The sequence below is a fragment of the Cynoglossus semilaevis genome, chromosome 6 (genome assembly GCF_000523025.1).
Source record: "Cynoglossus semilaevis isolate Cse_v1.0 chromosome 6, Cse_v1.0, whole genome shotgun sequence".
In the NCBI taxonomy this organism is placed as follows: Eukaryota; Metazoa; Chordata; class Actinopteri; order Pleuronectiformes; family Cynoglossidae; genus Cynoglossus; species Cynoglossus semilaevis.
Window position 1 is genome coordinate 9005667 of NC_024312.1, and position 14642 is coordinate 9020308.

At 38.3% G+C, this 14642-nt stretch overlaps 1 protein-coding gene across 2 annotated transcripts in view; it reads right to left on the reverse strand.

Moving 5' to 3' along the window:
- Nucleotides 1-14642, reverse strand: part of cecr2 (CECR2 histone acetyl-lysine reader) — a 25431-nt gene that overhangs the window by 9016 nt on the left and 1773 nt on the right. For both annotated transcript variants that reach the window (XM_008311820.3, XM_008311818.3), the window contains exons 2-9: nt 5598-5692; nt 3689-3872; nt 3200-3327; nt 2968-3051; nt 2790-2857; nt 2528-2688; nt 481-570; nt 148-298 (exon numbers count right to left, since the gene is read on the reverse strand). In XM_008311820.3, coding sequence (XP_008310042.1) covers nt 148-298; nt 481-570; nt 2528-2688; nt 2790-2857; nt 2968-3051; nt 3200-3327; nt 3689-3872; nt 5598-5692 — 961 coding nt within the window. The remainder of the gene's footprint in view (nt 1-147; nt 299-480; nt 571-2527; nt 2689-2789; nt 2858-2967; nt 3052-3199; nt 3328-3688; nt 3873-5597; nt 5693-14642) is intronic.

Sequence of the window (14642 nt, forward strand, 5' to 3'; positions counted from 1 at the left end):
TTAAAAAATTAAAGAGCAGCAACATACACACCATGTGACCCATTGAGTAAATACTTGAAATAGGTTTTAAGATTGTGTCGTTCCTTTTCATTCCTTTTACATTGCACTATCAACCCGGAGTTCTGGGTATCTATCTTTCAAGCGTACCTTCCACAGCTTTGATCTTCTCCATCCTCTCCCTCTGTCGCTCTTCCTCTAACAGCTTCTCCTCTTCTAGTCTCTGTTCAGCCAGCAGGACCTGCCTGTCCAGCTCCTCATCTTTCTTCTTTTCTTCCTCTTCAGCAGCATTCAGACCATCCTGAATGTAATGCACAATATAAACCAAATTACATATTTGTCTGAGGAATAATAGATTAGCTATAACAAACAAAAAAACAAATAATTCTGTCTTTAAAAAGTGAAAGACAGGAAAAGTAAACAGAGCCCTAGCTTATGGGCAGTAAAACATTAGCATTGTGAAAAAACATAGCAGAAACGGACCTCATTTTCTTTTTGAATGCACTTTTCAAAGAACTGTTGAGATGTTCGAACAGGGGCTGGGTCAAGTAGTTTCTGTTCCTTTTCCCGCTCCTAAATAAAAAGACAAAAGGTTGAAACACAAGGTTGACTTTACAGCAATATTTTATATAAAAAAAAAAAGTTTTTTGTTAAGCTGCTTCTAAACCTTGCTGTCAAGTAACAGTAAACACCAGCAACTGGGAAATTCAAATTCTTATTTTGATGCCTATAATTTGTACAAATGTCTCAGTTACATTCTGAGTGCAAAAATGTCTGAAATAAATTACAATTATCTACAGAGTCTTTAGGGCACACCAACAAATAACCTAAGTGATAGAGCATAATGAATTGAGAACATGGAAGGGTGACTGTCCATGCTGTCTTTTCCCTGAAGCCATTCTCTGAACTTTGCTGCCATCCCCTCACCTAGGGGGAAGATTTAAGAAGACAAATTAGACATGTCTGCAACACTAAAGATTACTCTTAATAGGCATAGAAGAAAGAAATGCAGTCTAGATTGACACTCAGTAAAAGTCACAATAGACAGCATACGTTAGATCACAATGGCATGCCTTTGATTACATCAGCAGCTAACTACAGTATGTGAGGTTTTAGGTTGCAATTTTTTAATACATAATTAATAAATCGACTTCTCAGTATAAATCCTACTGTGTGACAGGAAATTTGCATATATTGAGAACATTAGTAGAATGGAGATGTCATTAATGAAGCTGATCTAAGCACACCATTGGCAGCATCATTGATTTCAGAATTTTCTAACTTTACAAACTATACCAAGTAAATGATTGAGATTGTCCAATTTTGTCAATAAATGTCTACTATTTCTTCAGATACTCAGTCAGGCGTCTCAAGGGGTTCTCAAATATCAATACATACCAAAATTCCTTCTAGCCCAGAAGCTGCTGTGGTGTAAATTTTTAAAAGCAAAAATCAAAACCTTGTTTTGGTACTAATGAACTTGTTCAGAAATTGCTGTAGTGGACCAACAACCAAGGAGAATTCACAGACTATGTGTGTAAAGCGAAAGACCACTCTGTCACTAAACATAGCCCTCGGGGCTCTCAACCTCAATGGTGCTCATGGGAAGATGAAGGTGGTTTCTATGGTAACTCTTGTTTCACATAACCTTCCATCGAGTGCAAAACATCTTCACACCTTTATAGAGCAGGGACGATAAACATGAAGAACTTATACTGGATTCTAAAGACCACAGTAATCTATCTCTATAATTAAGTGAAAGCTAGCTATGGTACTGCTGCATCTTAGCAAAGAAAGACTTCTTGTTCTTCTTTTGGCTGTTCCCTTCGGGAGTCCCCACAGAGGGTCATCTCCCTTGATCTCACCCTCTCCTGGCTCCTCACCTTTGATACCAATCATTCCCATCACCTCTTTCACAGTAACCACAAATCCTATCAATGAGTGTCACAACAATCTAAAGCTTTGTTGAGAGTTTTTCCACATTGTTGACATCTTCAATGAAATATTGGTTTGACAAAAATACATGATTTTAGTGGATAATACATAGACTGAGACAGTTTGCCTGTGATGAAGGATCATAACTACAGTTGTGGTGTTGCAGCTAAGATTCTTTGGAACCAGTGCGTAACAAAATGTGTTTTCACCAGACCATTTATTTATCATACATCTACAGTTACTCTTTTCACCAACAGATGGGTTGGTGAAGACAAGGAAGCAGGTCTGGCTTTTGAATTTCATAACAATAATCAACTGTTAATATTTTTCTATAGAAACTAAATGCTGGATTTAATACTATGACACAGGTTACTGTACCATGAAACTGAACAGAAATTGCAATACAGACAACTCACTGCGAAATGTGGCTTAATTCTGGACACGTACACATTAGTTCAATATAGCAATGAGAAAAATAATACACAATATTTTTCACTTCCTCACTTTGTAATTGTATTTTGTGAAAAGCTGAATAAAGAAGATACTTTAAACTGCTGCTAAAGAAGTCTGCTGGGAGGGATAGTCCATGTCTGACCTTGTGTTCTATCATGCTGCTGATCTCAGGCAGAAAATTCTCTGTGATAACATGGTAGAGATGTCGGTCCTGTGGGGAGGTTTTGTCCTTGATGCTTTCCGCAAGTTGAATCCACTGTTCCTCTGAGTCACAAATAAGGGACCAAGTGCCACGCTTGTCACCTGGCAATAGAAAAGAAGAGAAATGATTTGAAGTAGAAGAGCCTTCAGTAAAGAAAGCACTTAAATGTTACAGTTACCAAATATACATATACCACCCTCACCTTTATTTACAGGAGGCTCCTCCAAGCCATTGTCTGACTTGTCTTCTGAGATGTCTCCTTCCACTTCACTAAAAATACAATTTGGGAGACTGAGCAATATATTAACTACCTGATAGAGGTTGCCTAACTAAAACCTACCCATAATCTTGAATGGACAATTTAGAAGGCCGGTTCTTACCTTAGCTGGAGATCGTCAAGTGTTCTTTTCTTTGGTGGTCTTCCTCTTTTCTTTCTTTCCTGTATTGTTACTTCAGAGGGTTCACTGTTCGGAGGGAAAAGACTAAATATCAATGGGGACCTCAGAAAATCCTAATAGACTACATACACTATACAGCGTGCATGTACTGTGTTCACACAGTACATGCATTAGTGTACCACAACAATACAACAGTTTGTACAACTTTACTTACCAGATTTTGGCAGATGTCCTCTTAACTGGCTCTTCTTTGTACATACGAGTGCCATAAAAATACCAGTAGAGGGCTCCATTTCCGTCTTGCCCCAGTGGTTCTACCCTCAGGCTGTCTGCATCCAGCCCCTGTGCAGATAGTTGCATTACAGTGTAAGAAGAGTAACGGCATTACTTGTTTATAGCTTGTATGTGTAAAGAAAATAAAGGATTTTTAATGATGTTTAGTCAAAAAAAAGTAAAAAAAATACAATTGAGACATGATGTACTGTTAACAGATTTTCACACACTTTATATTTGCTGTTTCTCGGACAACTCTTACTTAAGTTCGCTTATAAATTGCCAATTAATATTCAATTCCAAGTACATTGTTATATTTTGCATGAAGATAACATTAAAGGTTACTGGTACATCTGTAGGATTTTCAAGTAAGATACCAAATATCTTATCATCAGTGCTTGTGTTTCCCCAAAACGTATAAGTGGTGTACCTTGAGCAGGTCAAAGACATCTGCAGCATCCAACCGGTAATCACAGAGCCGATGCACCAACTCCACCTGAGTGCGGGTTGGGAGATGCTCAAAGGATGCTTCTCGGAGAGGGTTTGGCTTTCCCTCTTCCAGCTCCCACCTGTAGCTGATGATGTCATCCAGGTAACTGGTAAATGCCTCGGGGCTAAAGAACAGAGGCAGGGTATATTTACATATTATTTTTTTAGTAACTTCTATTTAAGATCACACAAGAACTTTAAGGAAAATATCTTAGGGGAAGGCATTTGTATATGAATTTCAACCATCTATTGGTGTTTGCTGATGTTATTTACACTACCACAACTGTGTGAAAATTATGCAATATGTTCTCATTTAACTGCTATTACAGTTGTGCCTTTTTACTCTGCAATAGTAACATTCAGACTCCTTTAGTTATGAAGGTCTCGGGTAAAGAACAAGAGAATCTGAAGTTTCTACCTTACATTTTTTTAAGGAATTCACATTTCAAAGTGTAGATGTTTTCTTTGTCATTTCCAGTAAATATTCATAGTGGTTAGCAAATTTGATGCTAAAGGAAAACTCAACACTTTTGGTTATCAATATTTGTAGGCTAGATTTTGGATGCTATTATTTAGTATGAGGTATTATTATTTGTCTATAAGACATTGTGTTTGTCCATTGTCAGCTGTCATTAGAACTTCAAATTTGCAAATGATATGAACACACAAAAAAGACAACAGCACACAACAGTGAGTCTATATGATGGAAGAAAATGTTATTTCAATAAAGTGATATTTCCTTTATAGGAGTGGATTTCGATCCAGGATTCAAACTTGTTAAAATGCAAGTTTCAGTTCAGAATTCATCAAAATACTTTTAGATACAGAGCCAGTTGCAATAGATGTGTGAAATGTCTACACAGGGTGCTTATCTTGATAAAAGGCTGCACACTTTTTACTTAGCCACCCCCTCCCACTACCCTGTTTCATTCTTTTTTCCCCTTCTCATTCTCTCCATCATCCTCCCCTTCCTTCTTTCCACTGCTCCAGCAGAGCATTTAACACGTGCAGATGAAAAGGGCAACCCTGTAAAAGGCCAAAGCTAAGCAGCCACCCCCAGGACGTCAGCGCCTGTCCACTCTAATAAAGCCTCTTCTTATTTGTCTATTCCAAAACTGCCTGGATGGTGAAACTGTCTCATAACTGCATCTGTGTGAATAATTTGAAGATTGATATTGCACAATTTCTCAAATGTCAAGCTAAAATCTTAGGTATTACTTGGGGGGAAGTCCCAAGCACTGAGCATTAGTGGATTTAAATGAACACGTCCTACTACTGTGTATACTCACATTCTCCCATCATTTGACTGCAGAGGCGGCCATGGTTTTTAATGTTATCGCAGCAGTAGAGCATACTTTCACCACAGAATTTATCTAACAATATGGTGAATACATTCTGACTCACAGAGAACCAGTTACAGCAGCTGGTGAATCATGTTGTTGGGTTCATTGACTCATTCAAAGTCAGTGGAGCAAGTGGTTTTAACTTGGCAGGTTTAAACTGGTTTAAGACTGACATAAACAGGTTGGATTCATGTGATCTTGTACTATTCTTGTAGATATACTGGCAATACTGGTAAAGTTCTAGACCACTTTTTATTGTTAGATTAAGACACTCAATGTAAGAATATTATGAAGCGTTAAAAATGAGTATTAAATTGACCGTGAACATACATGTGGTCAAAAAACACCAGGTGTTGATTTAATATGGCCTGAGATGCATTACTGTTCACACACTTCACAGGAAATATAGCAATATATCTCTCAGTATACCATGTCTAAATGCAGTCAATCTGACAGAACTGCAGTGAATACAGATATGACTTTCTTGCTAGTGCTTTAGACACTTACGTTATGTCAGTGCGCTGGTAACATCCCTGCAACAGACAGGCAATGAGGTCCCCAAGAAAGTCCAGGTCCTGCTCTGACAGAGCTCTTTCCAACTCCTAATTGAATATAGAAAAACAAAGCATTTCAATGAGAGTGAAACAAACTAGGGGTCTGATAAGTACAAAGTCATAAGAATGACAATTGCTTGATAAATAAAAATAAAAATCCAAAGAAAGTGTCTTGATGTAGCCGAGTTGGAAGAAAGATATAGACAACAGGAGGGAAGGAGGACGGAATTTGGAACTTGTCTGATTAAGCTATCTCAATTTGATGTGGTTCTTGGCTGAAGCTGAGGTTCAAGTTTAGTCGTGACCCCTCCCCTGCCCAGCATTGTGCTTCAGCCATTGAAGTTTTATGAAGCGGCAGTAACCAGCTAGGCAAAATAATAAAAAAAACTGAATGCAACAACAAGAGAAGGCAAGCAACAGGGGCCAGCTGCTGACCAACCCCATGCAGCTACTAATACAGATTTCCACTCAAAGGTTCTGACACAAGAAAGGCATTTGCAAAGAAGGAGGAAAGATTGGAAAGAAATGCTAATTATAAGTATCTATTTTGACAGTTTCAAGAATGTAAATCTATAAAAGAGTTAACCAGGATTTGGCATGGATTTCCCCCACAAGTTCTGTCGGCTGGATGGTGACATGTGTCTACGTAGACAGTTGATCATGGATAATGGTAAACAAAATAATAATAAAAAATATATTTTTTAAATAATCCTAAACTAGTTAATAATAATTGTTTTGAATAATCGTGTTTCAATATGATTCAAAATAATTGTGATTATGATTTGTGCCATAATCAAGCAGCCCTATGTCCTTTAAACCTCCTGAAAACAAACTAAGGCTGAATTCTCGGAGGGGGGGGGGGGGGGGGTCCCCCGAGCAAAAAAAACAGTCACAAGAAAGGAGTGATAAACATTCTTGGAACATAGGATTAGACTTTTTTGACTGCAATGGTATATTTTTTTAAAAAATGGTAAAACTTTAAGCCAACCTGTCCTTGTGACAATGACAATGACTTACTCAAAGTTGACTGTTTTGGACCTCACAATGATTTCACAGAAGCAGTTTGACAGGAAACTACATGCAAGTGTGAGATAACCAGTTGAATATTATCCTTATTATCCAAACTTGACATATAACCATTACAGCAGAAAATATATGAGCACACTGGAAAATAAAGACAAGTGAACTCAAGTAACATGTAGTAACAGTCAAGTCACAATATATTTTTGACTAAACCTCAAAACAAAAAAATACCCATCAAAACTGAGTTCTTGGAAATGCAAATAATACCTGATTTCAATACATGGAAGTATGCTGTACAACTGAGAGATCTGATCATTTAATCAATACAGAAAAAAACATGGTTTTATCTCTGTGTACACAAGGCCATGTGTCCACAATTGCAATAGATCCTGCATTAAAACCCCATCCACTTCCTGTCCCTGACAGCCTTTTAGACCACTGGGCCAGAGTGTGGCATATATCAGAGACAAACTGCACTTTGATCACACACTGAAGAAGCTGGGGGCCACAGCTGGGTAGAGCAGAGCAATAAGTACAGCAGAGCAGAGTTGATAGATTCCTACAGCCAGTGGATTAACACTATTCCTTCTGGGCCTTTGAAGTGACACTGCATCTTGATGACAGAGGAAATGGGAATTAATGTGGTGTCCATACATTTTCATAAGCCGCCCATTTACTGGCCAATAGCACACATTCAGCTTGATGAAAAGCTGAAGGGAACACTTCTGCAGCTGTTAGTGTCAATCGGAAAACTTTCACCTTTAAAACCATCAAACCTCAGAAAACCGTGACAAACGTATTTGCCAAGAAACACCTGACAACCTTTGACGAAGCACAAAATACTGCAGGCTTTTCTCTTCATTTATTCATGCACTACTTTAGCTGCTCTGCATTAATGATCAATGGGACTTAGAAGATAAGGGTGCTGTGTCCGCGATAAGCCTGAGTAAAAAATAAATAAGCCGAAGTGTCAGCTTTATCATTTATCAAATGCTGTGAACACAACCAGCCATTCATATTCAAACACTTGGACAAAGACTAGAGGATGAGTAAAGGCTTAGTCATAAAGGTTTGTCATCACCACGGCCCTTTGGCCGTCTGGGCTTGAAATTAGCAGTTCACCCCAAAGGTATTTTCCACTTCTCTCAACTGACTCCTCGGCTGATTCTTCTGTTGATTTTCTCACTGGCTAAACCTCTCTTCCAGACCATTTTACTCCTCTTGTCCTGCTGCCCAATGTTGTGTAAGGGCCTCCAAGCTATTCTATTATACCCCTGACAACCACCTCACACTACTCACCACACATTATTTCCTCTAATATCCTATGTTTCTTTCTGTCCCTTATGTATATTGTCATCACCTAGCAAGCATGGAGTTCCACTGTATCTGAAACTGTTCTTCCAAAACAATTTATCAACTTAGAAAAACCATCAACCATAAGATTTAACATTTTACAAAAAAAAACATGGCGCGGCTTTTATTATTAAATTATACTGTTGATTTCCTATAGGCTCTATATACTTGAAATTGTTATTCTGATTGCTTAAGGATTCGGCTAACCAACTATTTCATGTGACATATTTGTTATCACAACCCCAAATCTGAAGTGTTTTCATAAAGGCAGAAGTGATCTGAAGAATCTCGTAAAAAAGACACTGACTGTTTGGAAAAATGGCAGTGGTATAACAACGAAAAAGCAGGGAAATACCGACAGCATGCAGAAACAGTGAGGCACACGCTAGGCAGTTAATTTATGATCAATCCGCTGCCTATTATGTGCAGCATTTATAGAATTTACAGAATTTTAAATATTTGGAGAAACATTAAACTCATTCAGGTGTTAATGTTAACGACATTCATAATCTTGTGTCCACTGAAGTGTTTGAACAATGCCCATCCCTTATCATTTAAATATATATATATATAACCCAATTAATCCAATGCAACTCAGAGGCTGTCTCAGATTCCTTTCACTTTTATTAATAAAAAAGTAAATTCCCCAAAGTTGATAAGTGCAGTTTTTTATGTTAACCTCTGCTGAGAAAATGTGTTTTCATGCAGTTTTAAATATGCCATAATCACATACCAAATGTTAATGGAAGCTTTTTAAAGAACTAAAGCAAACAAACCTATATGTGCTTAATTTTATTTTATAACTCCGTAAAAAAATCAATAAGGAATAAAATGGATAAGTGATATATAATAAAACTGGAATTGCTAAATCCTCATCAATTACCATCGTGAGGGGAGATGCCTCCAAGAGAGAGGTAGGAAGTCATACAGTTGTCCACTTGTAGATTAATGCATTGTAGCATTAATCTACAAGTGCATACATACGAGGAGAAGAAGAAGAAGTAAAAGCAGAGCCCAAAAAGGCCAAATACATTAGCCAAAATCAATGGTGGAAAATGAAGGAAGATAAATCAGAATAAGGGACAGAAGGAAGTAATGCTAGGCCAGAAACACAGCAGCAGTGGCTATTTTTTTTAATTATGAGAAGGTTTATGAATTATGCTGAAACATTTAATTAAGTGTCTGTGGCCTTCATGTATTAAAGTGAGTAGGCCAAGTATGTACAGCAAGCACAATAAGGAGGTCACACTATGGGTGTTCTTGCACAAGAAGAACCCCTTAGTTGCATTAGGCACTAGGTGGTAAAAATTCAGATTTTTCTCAATAGACAATAAACGTTTTATCATTTGTCTACATAGAAATAGGGATTAAGAAAGGGAGACAGTATTTAACGGGTGATGGTAAAGACTGATGAGAAGTGTAGCAGCTCCAAGGTTGCAGCAGATCTATAAAGCCAGTAGTGTCAAGGGGTTGGCCTGTGGCTACATTCACAGCAAACACTTTCCATGTCACTGCTGTTAACAGCTCCTGCGGGGTTGACATCACCAACAGTTGGAGGATGTACGCACCAGTGCCTGGAGGGGGGAGGGAGGCCTGTTTGTTGCGTAAAGGCTCCTCTCTCTTCTTCTTCTTCCTCCTTGCTTCTTTCTTCCTCCCCCAGTCCCCTCCCACCTTCAACTCACACATGGTTCCTCCAGGAGCCATCATCTGACAACACCCTCCTCCCCCACAAGCAACCACCCCCTGCCACATGACAAACATGCACATGCAGCCGTAACACCACAGGAAAACACCCTCACATCCTCAGGATGTGCTGTTGATTTGATGAGAGGAAAGCATCAGCATCTTTGAGTTACTTCCAGACACATGTGACCCACTGCAACAGCAGAAGATGTTTGGTTGTCTGATCCAAGGATCAAAACCTGTCTCTTTGTAGAGTAAAGTGTTACAGTATTTCTCAACATGGAGTCAAAACATGCTCCCATGACTAATAGGCAAGACACCAATTGTCCACATAAAAACATATGAAAAGGAAAAACAATGTGGCTTATTATTTAAAAAAAGGTAAACCAATACTTGGGAAAAGAGAGTACACAACTAAAGATTTGTTTCACCTTAACAATTAGGATTTATGTGAGTGTCTATGCCAAAACTCAGTGAGTGGCATAGCATCAAAGTTGTATTATTCTTAAAAATATATCTTAAAACAAAAGGTCTTGATTTTACAAGATGAGCATTACTATATAGGTCTTGATTTTACAAGATGAGCATTATTTCATGTAACTTTTAAACATAAATAGATCTATTCTACTTGTTCATTAAGAGAATTAGGAGTAGGTGATTTAAAGTAACACGCTCCACAGTGTTTGTGGACATTTTGCATGTGGTGAAGCAAGCAATATCAGTAAAAGTACACACCAGCAAAGGATGTAGCAATAGGCCCAATCACATGTTGTGACTAAAGGAATCCACATCTATCGCTACTTCCTGATTCAGATAAGCTTTAGACACTAACAAGCAAGTTACTCTTATCAGCCAAAAGCATTAAGCTAAGCATGTCCAGGACCAGATGGTATAAGACAATTGGTCTTATAGATGAACTTAATCTGAATCCAAATAAACAATTTAACACAACCAAACTATTTGTGGATATTCTCAGTCATCCAGGTCATAATAATCTCAAAAGCAGTTTTAAAGTAGGCAACTGGACTCACCTCAAGTAAGTTAAAGACGTCCGAACTGATGAAGCCTCTTGGATGAGAGGCGAAACGTCTTCAACTTACTTGAGTTGTTGAACCTTTTAAGGATCTTCACTGGGTGTGACCTATTTTACAGAACTTCTTAGTAGTTGGGATGTGTTTTTCTTTCATTGTTCTGTAACTGATCACAAACATTAAGTAAAAATGCATAAAGGGATGCTACCCTAGACTGGAGACAGAGACGGGGAACCATGGGGAGATGTAACAATGGAGATGGCTGAAGCAAACCCTAGTGTAGCCCCCACCACAGTTCCCATGCACACACTCCCCATGTGTATCTATCAGATGCATGTACTGCTCTCACTTGTCAATCACAACAGGGGGAGGGTAGGAAGCCTCTGACAAAGCACTGCTTTAATGTATTTAATGAGGGTATCAAAAAACAAAAACAATTTCTCTGTCCTCAAAGGACCTGAACACACACTTACACACATCATGACCAAGTTTTTAAGAAATGATGAAGCCTGATCTGGACAGGAACATGACAGCTTAAATGCCTATGGGTCTGTGAGACTTGATTATGTGACAGTGGGTTGGACAGATGTAAAGAAAAGGATGCGAGTGATAAGTATACAACACAAATGTGTTGGGGGGGCAAGGGGACATTCCTTGTATTGACAAATAAATGAGTAGGTCAAGGTCACAGGCTACTGATACCTATGTAGTAAATTAATTCATCAATTAATGGTCCATAAAAGCAGTTGTAAACCAAGAATAAACTACCTCTATAGTAGATTTTATAGAAGTGGTTTCAGTTCAAGCCTATTCCTTTACATAATATGCTTTCACTTTTCTTTTTCCAGCCTTAACACCAAAGCTTCTGGAATGAGGCAGGAAAGGAAATAGATACGAAGTAAAGATGTACTGCAAAAAACATGGAGATGCCTTCATCTGAATTTGGACCATGACGAAGCAAAACTTGATTCTTGAATCAATCTAATAAAACAAATGCCCCACTCAAAGACAATGTGCTCCCCCTTTTTAAACAGATTTACCAAAACTAAATCTTCTTGAACAATTACATTGGAAGTCCCACAAAAACAGAGTCAGGCCCCTCCTAAGAAGGGCTACAGCAGCAGCTAGCACCCAGTCAGAGCAGAGACCCTTCACCCTCCAGGGGGAAGGGAAAGAAAGAACCACCATCTGGGGTTTAGTCATGGTGATGCCAGGGGCTGGGGCTCAGCGACAGGGGGACTGCTGGGGTTTAAGAGAGGGATGGGGCATTAGCCCAGTTAATGGTTATAACATACTGGAAGAGGTGTTCGGTGATGTTCCATGCAAAATCAGAAAGGGAGAATTTAGTCAGAATAATGCTTCCAAGGAAATATCATCACCAGTACTAAGAATGAACAACGTGTGTAATGGAGCAAACTGCCCCACCCTGGCAGGTACAATCAACAAATAGTTAGTAAAAGAGCTGCCAAGCAATTACAGCCTGTGTACACCTGCGGATTTAGGAATCCTTTGTTCTAATCACATAACATAACATTCCAGTAAAGATTGACAGATGGTTTGAAAGAACTAAAAAAAATAAAATCAAACCCAATTTCCAACAAAGTTCTTAAAATGTGAAAAAAATATATATCTAACACAATAACTAAGCAAAAACAAAAGTGGACCTTGATATCAATGCTGCATATTTTATTCAGAATCCCAGCATATCTGCTATAATCTCACATCAAAAGTTAAGGATAAAGATACAATATTGCCATTCAGATGACAGTACCAAAAAACCTAGGCCTCAAGATCCTTGGCATATCTTGCAAAAATCCAGCACTGATGAAGGGGCCCGAACCGTCCACTGGTTGAAGGACTGTAGGCATCTTTTAAGAGACACACAGCCAAGAATTTGGATAAACACCACAGGAACAAGGAGCCAAACAAGAAGGTCAACCTTGGGGCTCTTTCTTCACATCACTTCAAACAACTGTCCTTCTGCTTTTTCATCTTAAGCCTTTTCTCACGATTTTTTTTCTCACCTCCACAAAAAAATAATACATCAAACACCCCCGCCCTTATATCTAAATAAGGAGGAATAATAGTAAGAAATTGTGGCATGTGACCTTTACAAAAAATATAAAGGTGGCTAGTTTGTATGGCTAGCTAACTGGAATGATTCACCATGTCTAATAGTGAAATGGGTAATCCACCATCATATGAAAACAACAGTGTTGCAGCGGTGGTCCAACCAGCAGGCCATTATCCACCACAGTATTAAAATTACATTCATAGATGGATGGATGGATAGATAGAACTTTAATTAGTGACTTTGGAAAATTTAGGAATTATAATTATAAAAATGTGTAATTTTAATAAGAAGAACTGTTTTGAAAAAAAGCATCAACAACACACTGAAATTATGAGATTACCATTGTGGAATGAGTAAATGTTGAAGCATTATACAATTATCTAATAGTATGTCAGAGAATTTGACTAAACCCCTGACCACAGTGGAATAACTCAACACTTACTACCCTGTTGTGACTAATGACAGACACTTCCTACCCCCTTTCCAAACCCCTGGTTCTTGGGTACCTGCATATACTGTAGAGACAGGATGGCAGCGGTAGCTGATTCACATTACTAACTATGCTTCTACTGCTAAAAGCATCAGTAGGCGGAAAAACTTGCAATAAGAATAAATGTATTTTTTTCAACACTAAATGTCAAGCCAAGGGAAAAGGTAACATGGAGTGATTCAAAGTGCCCAAGCCAGCCCATCTTGTTGCTGGTATGTGGCATTAAGCCAAACAAACCTGTCTACCTGAGTGTTTCCTACAATACATAACAGACTATCGCTCTACAACTAGTCCTAGCTGGATCACTAATGTTTCATCAAGACAGATCATATCGCTGAAGGATAATATACCATCAATTTGTCAGGACAATGTTGGTTGAAATGTTATTTCTTACACATACATGTCTCTGCAAATTTATATAGATAGTTAGCTAAATGTTTCAACAAATTAGTCTTTCAGCTGAAATAAGATATAATCAAACAGGAACCACATATGAATCAATCGTCAGCCTAACCAAACCTGTCTGCCCCTTTCCTGCACCATCGACTGAATTGGTACCACTTCCCTTAATTCCTTACATTGCTGTTTGTCTGAACACACATTTGAACACCAGTATTGCTATGGTATTACTCCTTTACTTATTTTAAAAACAAGTAATAAGACTTCCATTTGCATCTTTTACTATACAAAAACAACACTTGGGTATTAGATATGTTAAAACCATGGTAACATGCCCACAGACATACTACTTCAAGCTCAACACACAAATGACCACATAAAACACTACACACACACACACACACACACACACACACACAAAAGTATGCAAACACTAAACTGCAGATCATCACCATTCGTGTTTGAACGGGTGATTGTTGAAAGGCAAGGGCCTTAACCACTCTCCCACCTTGCGGTCTTAATTCAAATTCCAGCGGTAATTTTTTTCACCGGAAAAACAAGCGAGTAAAATTGCACTTTCATACGTCTAAGTCTTGCATCATCAAGTTTTTATTACAACTATGCGTCAATTTTTCAAGTATAGAATTTCTATATCAGTCACAACATTTCCTCATGTGATCTGATTGGTGATGCGCTTAAGGATGTATGCACTGTGTGGCAGCACGGTAGTCTAACAGGACAAAAAAAACGTCCCTAGACGAATGCATTGGCTTATAATGATCAGCTTCGAATGATTCAAGTACTTTGAAAACTTCAATTAGCCTTGACTTTTCAGTTAAAGCACACCACCATTAACTTTTATGTAAACTACGTGCACCCCCTCCCATGTAGCTTCGTCCTTCAATAACAAAGCGTAGCCTACGTGTGTTTCTCTCTCTCTCTGTG